Source organism: Lactuca sativa, chromosome 5 (assembly GCF_002870075.4).
Source record: "Lactuca sativa cultivar Salinas chromosome 5, Lsat_Salinas_v11, whole genome shotgun sequence".
Classification (NCBI taxonomy): Eukaryota; Viridiplantae; Streptophyta; class Magnoliopsida; order Asterales; family Asteraceae; genus Lactuca; species Lactuca sativa.
In genome coordinates this window covers 204,372,614-204,382,187 of record NC_056627.2, presented here as the reverse complement: position 1 = coordinate 204,382,187, position 9,574 = coordinate 204,372,614, and the positions used below count along the sequence as shown (strand labels likewise).

The following is a 9,574-nucleotide window of genomic DNA, read 5'->3' as shown; positions in this document are numbered from 1 at the left end:
GTTGGTTAGTTCGTTGGGCAGTTTCAGTTTATATTTGACTCTGTGTGTTTCCTGTACAAAACTGGTCAAGAAAAGCTATTTTTCATATGTTTAAAGTAAAAAAATACCATATTGTTCTTTATTTTCTTCTTTAATGAAAATAAGATGCTTTAAACTCATAGAAAAATTAATACTATACTATTTTATTTTTAAAATACAATCATTAAAAATGAAAAAATAAAAATAAAAAATTTCTAACTAACGAGTGAGAATTCCTATAATAACTTTTTACATACGTGACTACTTTTGAACTATAATATAATATAGACCATCTATGTATCTGTATATTTGACCGTATGTATGTGTTTGACCGTATGTATGTTTTCAACTATATGTATGTATATGTTAACACAAGTTACATAAGAAAAATTTAAAAGAATAATAACATTAAAAATACTTCTAAATGTATGTTGTGTCTAATATGAAATTTTCGATATCCTTTTTAATAGTAAATATACAAATATGATGTATGTTAATACATGGAGTATGACGACATATATCATGTATCAATGTATGTATGTATTCTTTTATAAACAACGTATATGGTTTAATGTATATCAATTTATATGTTGCATAAATTTATAACACAAAATTCATACATATAATATTAGGATAATTTTTATACATATAATATTGCATAGTTTTATAACATAAAACTTATACATATAATATTCGTTTCTTTTTTCGTTTTTTATATTTTTTTGGGGGTATAATATTAGGATAATTTGAGAGGGAAACGAACTTTCGACTTTGTTCACATTTAGTCACGTACTAAACATTTTTCATTATCTATTTGTCACTGAACTATTAAAACTATTTAGCAAACTTCATTATTGTCTATATCTATGCTCCTGAGGTATGTATAATGCATGTGTTTCATTATAAGGTTAAATGAAAGGAAATAGCATCGTACTTTTATTTCTTTATTAAAGCATTCCACTTTCATTTCCTCATTTTTTGAAGTATAATGTATAATTGTGTAAATTTTTTGAAGTATAATGTTGTAATAAGATAGAATTTTCAAGGTATGAGGACTTAATCAAAACATAAATAGGAAGTATAATCTTGTAATGGAAAGAAAATGAAAGTATGATGCTATTATACACAAATAAGTGAATGATGTTGCTATTTCCTATAACGATTTAGCCCTTCATTATATTTGGAAAAAGAAACAACTTCCATAAGTATCTGTTAAAATTGTAACATTTTTCATCGATATTCTATGAAAACTGAAACATGGGCAATTTTGATATTACAGTTACCCATATTGCCCTTTGTTATCTTTTCAAAGTTAGATACAGTTTAATCAAATATTGCTTTTTTCATTGAAGAAATGGTTAATATTATAAAAGACCTTATATATTGTGTTTTTTCCTGATTAAACCTCAACTTTATTTTTTTCTTTCATGAAAAGACCTTGCAATTTTCCATTTTTTCGATTTGGCCCTTTTAGCAGTTTTTTTCCGACAAAAACTATCAAACATCTGGTTTTTTCGGAAAAAACAAAAAAATTCAAGGTCTTTCTTAGGAAAAAAAGTTGAGGTTTCATCCCAAAAAAAAGATCAATTTATAATGTCTTTTATGATATTGACCCTTGAAGAAATAGAGTGCATATGATTTTACCTTGATATAAATAAAAACAAGAACTTAAATGAAATTCATCTATTTGTTTATTATAGAATCATAATTTAAGTTTTCTCTTATTAGATAATCGTACTTGAAATATCACTACTATAAATGGTTAGATTTTGCAAAATACAATGTCCAAAAAAACATTAGTACAATGTCTAATTCAATAATAAAAAGTTGAAAAGTAGAATATTGTAAAAGAAATAAATGAACTAGGATGTTATAATAAACAAATACATGAAAGTTGAAGTAGTTAGCTAAGTCTTGTATTTAATTTTTGTTTTCTTATACAATTTTATTTTAGGGGGATTTTAATTTTATAGGTGTATCCAACAAACTTAAGGGCAATAGGAATGGGAATAGCAACAGCAATAGGCAAAATAGGGGGAATGGTGTGTCCTTTAATAGCGGTTGGGATGAGTAGTAATTGTCACCAAACACTCTCTGTAATCCTCTTTGAGGTTACAATTCTTCTATCGGGACTTTATGTTGTGTTGCTTCCGTTTGAGACCAAAGGGAGGGAATTAGTAGACGTTATAGATTTGCCTGTTCAAAATGTGCAAGTAGATTAAATTTATTTATTTATAAATTAATTTCATTTACATCTAATAATCAACTTTAAATAAAATCATTCACATTTTGAATATCTTAAGTAGCTTTATCGACACTGTTGTTTTATCTTAAAGGTGTATTGGTACTTAGTAGTCCCTCTTTAAAGCGTCTTTTTCAACGATTTGATTTCATGTTTCTTTGTATGCAAATATTTATGAATGTCTAGTATGGTTTCCTTAAGAGGTAGAAGAGGACGAAAATCGCCGATTAAAATGTTGTCGTTGGTGTTGGTACTGGGCAATGATGTAGCTAAGGTGGTGGCTGATGGTGGTGATGACGGCAGAGAGTTATGGGTGGGAGCATGTTAGGGTCTAATTTACCTGGGGTTTGGTATGCAATAATTAAACAGATATTGGAATGGAACATTATCGTGGAATGAAAAATTGTTCAATTGTCATAAATAATGGAAAGGATATTAATACAAAAGCCTTTAAGTTTGTCCATTTTTTACTGTTTTACCCCAATATGGATTTTTGTGTGGAAAAAAAATGGACAAACTTCAAGGTTTTTGTGTCAATATCTCATAATGGAATGGTGTTTTTCCTTTCCATAAAGAATGGTGTTTTTTTTGTTGCTAAAAAAACTCATAGGATGGGAGGTGTGTCTCTTTGTGTGGGTGTATTTACGAACCACACATATGTCACATCATTAAAGGTTCATTTAAGATTTTTTATTTCTTCCTTCATTTTTAGAATGAAATAACATAGATTTATAATTTTAGTCACATTTATTCATATAGTTTTCAAATAGAATGGTTTTTTTTTTTAATTTTCAAACTTCAATTGTTTTTCTCTTTGTTTTTTATTTATAATTATATTTCAAGATTTCGTTGCATCTAATTTATTCTATTTTATAACTTTTTAGATCATGGATAACTCTTTTGAACTATTTGTTATGCATATAATATGAATTTTGAACTAAATAAAATATGTGTAATTTATTTAACCATTTATTTTTCTTTAGTTAAAGTTTATTATCATAAAAAAAATGTGTTTTTCATTTATTTATAAATTTTACACTACTTAGGTTCATATTTATTGATAAAAGCACATGTTATTTTATTCTTCTGGACTAATTAAACATGACAATAAAATATAATGATTTATTTTATTACTAGCTCATTTCGTTATATTGTCAATTCCATCTTTTGGTTATTACATTCCGTCATTGCAAAAACGTCTTTAATTTTATTTATTTTTGGTCCTTGTGTTTTCTATAGTGATAAATTGGGAGAAAAGATAAAATAAATGGTATTTTAGTCTTTTTTTTAATAAAAAAATAAAAATTGTATTTTAGTCACACATAAGGTCTACAGAGTAATTTGGTAATTTTAAAAAAAATGTGGTGGTTAATGGGAGAGAGAGAGAGAGAGAGAGAGAGAGAGAGAGAGAGAGAGAGAGAGAGAGAGAGAGAGAGAGAGAGAGAGAGAGAGAGTCCATTTTGTCTTTTTTTTAAATTGTAACTTATTTGTGAAAAAGAAGGATAATATGGTAATTTTAAATTTATATCACTCTCATATTCTATTAGTGGTGTTAGTTTAAGTACATCCGATGCAAAATTTCAAACCCTTAAAGAGCACCCATCTTCAAAATTATTTATAAGGACTTGCAATGATAATTTTTACCGACCACGACCATTTATGTAATTTTGTCTCAAAATTAATATAAATACATAATCTATTAATAAATATCTAAGTATGTTAAAAAATATATCTGACTTATTTATTAATACAATGATATATTATATACAATTTTCTTATTATTAAAAAGAAAATTAAAAAAAAAAAAAAAAAAAAAAAAAAAAAAAAAAAAAAACTTGATTAAATAAAAACTAAATGATAATTTTGGTCCATGTGTTTAGTTGTTTTTTGTTTAAGTTCAAAAATGAATTTTTTTAGCTTTGGTCCTTGTCATGTCATTTAAAAATAAATAAATAAATAAAGCAGCTAAACATATGAACCCAAATAATATGAAAACATGAATATCATATTAATATAAAAAATTAATAAATAATTTTTTTAGAAAAATCAAGGAAGGTACCATAAAGTAGAATAGAATGGTTAATCGGTAACATGACACGACAAAAATATATGACATGAAATGAAATTGGGAAGAAATTGAAATTCAAATATGTGTTTGTAACGTATTCATGTGTAAAAAGCACGACATTGTGTCTTGTCGTGTTCATATTCAAAATTTGATACGAAATTGACACGATTTGGCATATGTTTGTCATGTTATATATGATTAAGTATGAATTAAATAAGATATTAATTGTATTATGATATCTTTGTCGTTTCGTGTTGTGTTTGTTGTGTTTTAATCGACCGGTTTTCGTGTGAATGAAAATAAACTAACATTGTGTCGTGCCGTGTCGCGTTCGTATTATATAAAACATTGGTGTGTTGTGTCGTATTAGACAAAAACACAACACGATAGTCTGATCCAACATCCTGCCAAAAAGTTAAAATAAATAAACAAATAAATGTAAAATTGCAAAATATTTCGTTTGGGACCTAAACAAATAATAATAATTATAATGATAATACGCTTAGATTACTGACCATTTGAAACCGAAAATATAAAAACTCAAATTTGAATTTAACTCTAAATAGAACCCGGTAAGAATTTCTAAGACGTGGATATACTTATGAGTTCCTATAAAATAAACAAAGAAAATTAGTGAACCAATTTAGCCTTGTTTTTTTACTTTATACCGAGTTGTGTCAAACCATGTTTAACTTAGGTTTAGTTGGGTAATAAGATGGTTGTCACTCAAGACAAACAAATAAAGAAAATGACATATAAACCGTAAATTTTACAATTAGCTGATTTAGGCTTTATAAGTACTCATGTTGTAATTATTTGGTGAATACAATGTTATAATTAACACTTCACTAATACACATATTTATTATATTTATTTATTACACATATTTAACTAATGTATTTAGTACTGTATCTAGGTCATCACTGAAGGCCAAAGGCCCTTTTGGTACAAATTTGGAGTATTTACACTAAAAAGACCATGTTGGTATTTGATCATTTACCATTGTGAAACACCAACCAAAGCTTATGATACAAATTGAGAAAAATATCAACATTTACCTCTTTGTCATTCTGATACAAGATCGATACACAGAAATTACTTTACGAAATTCAATATAGATTAAAATAAAGTATTAGTATTATAAGAGGCTCGAAGGAATGAGTGTGCTAAATTGGTATAATATTTCTATCATCAATTTAAGATTACCAAATTTCCTCCGATTGTACCAAAAGGGCCTTTTACATATGCATTCCATTTTCATCTATTCCTATTACCACATTCGTAAAAATCTATCCTATTACAACAATGTCATCTCATCCACATATAAAACAATTTTAAATGCTATATTGAGGTTGATTTCTCATTAATGGCAAAAAAAATCAAATATACAAATGCCCTTACCACAAAAAAAAAAACTAGGATTTTATAATACATAAATAAATAAAAGTGTGTTGCTATTTCTTACATTTACCCTAATTTCATACAACATAGAAGTTCTATATCTATAAGGAAAAAAACAAATCATTTAATACAACCGCATCAAAATTTACATCTTCTTCCTGAAATTAACAAACAGATTATTAGCTTAAAACACATAATTTCCACTTACTATCAGTAATCATATACAAACCTTCAAATTCTCCGGTCGCCGGAAAACCATAAACCACCAACCCTCAACCCATCTCCGCCACCCGTGCCGCCAATCGACTAATTTCATCTTTAGAGACACGCGGATCAACCTCCCGAAGATTATTAATAAATAAAACCGCATCATCCCTCCTATGAAACTTACAATACCAATCAATAACAGAATTATACGTGCTTTCATTCGGTTTACATCCGTTTTTAATCATATATTTAATCACATCAATCGCCTCCAAAAACCGTTCATTCGAAGCATAACTCGCAACAAAAGTATTATAAGTAATAACATCCGGAACCACACCCGATTTCGTCATTTCCGATAATACCCTCGATGCATCTTTCATTTTCCCATTCCTACAATACCCATAAATCACCGTGTTATACGAAATAACATCCGGTTTTACCCCTTTCCGTAAAATATCCCGCAAAATTTCCTCCGATTTTGTAAAATCCGAAGATCGACTATACATATACATCAACGAATTATACGTCGTTAAATTCGGCGAAAATCCCGATTCTTCCATCACCGCCATGATCCCGCTAGCTTCGACCGCCATCTGCCGCCTCCCGTAGATCGAAACCATCGCGTTTAAAGTATTTATATCATACGAAAACCCTCGGTTTTTCATCTCCTCAAAAGCCCTAGCGGTTTCCGGCAACAAATCCGATTTACTATTCACCAAAACAAGAGTCTTTAACAACACCGCGTGCGGCTCAATCTCGCCGGAATATACTTTTCCGGCGAGATCCCGCATTTTTTCAATCTCTTTTCCGTTTGCATACGCGTGAAGCAACGAACTATAACTACATTCGTTAGGTTTACACCTCCCGGATTCCATTTCTTCTAGAATCTTCTCCGACTGCCGCCAAAGCCCGCCACGAGCCAAGGCGGCTAACACCGCGTTGTAGGTGGACAAATCGGGAGTGATTTTAGCTTCTAACATACTTTTATAAACATTAATCGATTGATCCAATGATCCACATCGACTATACGCGCTTATCAAAGTATTGAAAGTGTCCCTTTCGGGTATAAAACCCGCCCGTTTCATTTCCTTGAATACTCCGGAAACTTCTAGATCCATTCCATTTTGTCCAAAAACCGCTAAAAGCGTGTTCCATGTCACGATATCAGGAACACAACCGCAGTGTTTTATGTCCTCCACGACCTTCATCATGTCCGAGAACCGCCCGCGGTTCCCATGCATCTTTATAAGTGCGTTAAAAGTACAAATATTCGGTTTACACCCCGAACTTATCATTTCGTCGAAAACGCCCCTCGCAAATTCGTCTTTTCCGGCTTTTTCAAACCCCGAAAACAAAGTCGTGTAGGTGAAGACATCAGGTTTTATCCCGTTTTGGGACATTTGATCTTTTAATTCCATGGCTTCTTTGAATAACCCATCTTTTGCGTAACAAGAAATTAAAGAATTATACGTGACAATGCTTGGGGAAAACCCGTGAAATTCCATCTCGTGTAACACGTTCATTGCTTCATTGGGTTTGCGAGATTTCGCGTATACATCTAATAATGTGTTGTAAGTTACGTAATCGGGACTAAATCCTGCGGATTTCATTTCTTTGAAGATTTTTTCGGCTTCTTCATGTAAAGATCCGCGTTTGCAGCAACTTATGAGAGTGTTATAAGTATACGAATCTGGAGAAACCCCGGAATTCTTCATATCATTGAAGATTGATTCGATTTTGTTCCATGGCATCCCCATTTTGCCATAAACGTTGAGAATCACGTTGTAAGTGATTTTAGTGGGTTGGATTCCTTCTTCTTCCATTTCTTTGAAAACCGAAATTGCCTCTCGGAATCTTCCATTATTAGTGTAAGCAGTTATTAATGAAGTGTAGGCGTATACATCGATGGTGAAATTGTCTTTTTGGAGGCTGCGAATTAACGAAGATGCTACTGAAACCCGATTATCTTTACCGAGCATGGATATGATTACAGCGACGACGGAGCCACGTAAAGGTTTTCCGGTGTCTTTATAGTGGGTTTTGACCCAATCGAAGACGTTTAAAGCTAAATCGAGTTTTTTGTAATGGATTAAACCTTGAATTAAACCCAATACATCTAAGGATAATGACTTTGAAGCGTGTTCTGATTCGTTTTGTTCGTGGAAATCGACTAAATTAAGCAAATTTTGATTAAATTCGAAAGAATTGGAACCTGAATCGATTAGGGTTTGGAAGATTTGCTGACCTCGTGGAGATAAGTGAGAAGTCCAGGGTTTTCCTTTGTTTGGGTCGTTGTGTTTGCCGATACGACGTGTTGTTCTGGGGATTATCGGAGAAGGGGGTTTTGTGGTTGCGGAATTGGGTTGCAGGATGTCTTTTAGAAGGGGGGTTAATGGCTGAGGCGGTGGATTGTGGTGGTGGAGTTTTGGGGGATGGAAGTCTTGAGAGAATGGTTTTGAGATTGGAGGACTTGGGAGGAGAAGAGGAAGAGCTAGCTTGTCAGCCATTGATGAACAGGTTGACAGAGGAAAACACCGGAAAAGATGACAGGTTTTTGATGGGGTTTATTCAAACGGCATACAGAAAATATCACAACAGGAAATGTTTTTGGGCGCAATCTACACCGAAAATATCTTTCCGGAGTCGGAAATTTAGTTAAAAAAAAAAGGTTTTTTTTTTTTAATAAATCTTATTAAAAGAAAACTTTTTTTTTATTTCTTTTCTTTCTTCTTTTTCTGGTTTATAACTCACGCACAACACATGAAATCGGATTTGGTTTGCCAACTGATTAACGATGAGAGACCCATTTCACCTTAAATCAGATTTGGTCGATTTCTATTTCTAATTTGGTCAATTTCTATGTCCGATTTCACCTTAAATCAGCTTGTACAAAGACTAAAAAAAATCACCCATTCCCCCCTTTGATGGTGGAAGCTACAATGGTTCTGGAGCGGCATGATGGTGGGAATGGTGATGGTGTAAAAGACGATGGACAGGAAAGGGCTCGGAGATGGAGAGATAGGGTCTGATCTATTTTTTTTCTAAACTCACCAAAACAAAAATCTATGTAATCTAATATTGCAGGAATACGATGGTGGTAGCTCGTCTAACCACAAATTCAGTTACACAGAAGAGAAGACGAGGTTATCTAGTGGTTGGAATCAAACCAGAAGGATCTATAATCTATGGGACTGAAGTTGGACCTGCAATTGAAGAGTACAACGAACTAGCGAAAGCTTTGGAAGAATCAGAGCAATCTTTCATCTTCGTAATCCAACCTGGTAAATTTGGCATCCCTCGTATCTCACACATCGATTTCTTCCCCTTTACCGGCCACCGGAGCAGCTCCCTACAACAGCCCCTCTCGATTTCTTCCCCATTATCGGCTCACCCTTTTTTTTCCTTCTCTTACGATTCCTCTTTCTCTCATTTATGTGTATTACTAGTCGAATGGGTGTTTGTGTATAACCTGTATGTAGACGATGTTTATGGGTTGAAGGTGATATCATGGGTAAAACCCTAAGCAGTCGAATTGATTGTTGTTTATTGTCTCCCCTAACATAGCTAATGTTTCTTTGCAGCATTGATTTTGATAGCCACTAAACTGAGTCTTCTCAACATCTGGCGGAAATCAGTGG

General features: G+C 31.9%; 1 protein-coding gene across 1 annotated transcript; it reads right to left on the bottom strand.

Annotated features, from left to right (window-relative positions):
• Positions 1-5,725: 5,725 nt before the first annotated feature.
• On the bottom strand, positions 5,726-8,571 carry LOC111889484 (pentatricopeptide repeat-containing protein At5g02860). The gene is made up of 2 exons (XM_023885630.2): positions 5,959-8,571; positions 5,726-5,887 (listed from the first exon to the last, which is right to left on the bottom strand). Exon 1 carries the CDS (start codon positions 8,441-8,443, stop codon positions 6,002-6,004), a length of 2,442 nt encoding a protein of 813 aa, XP_023741398.1. The 5' UTR covers positions 8,444-8,571; the 3' UTR covers positions 5,726-5,887; positions 5,959-6,001.
• Positions 8,572-9,574: the final 1,003 nt, after the last annotated feature.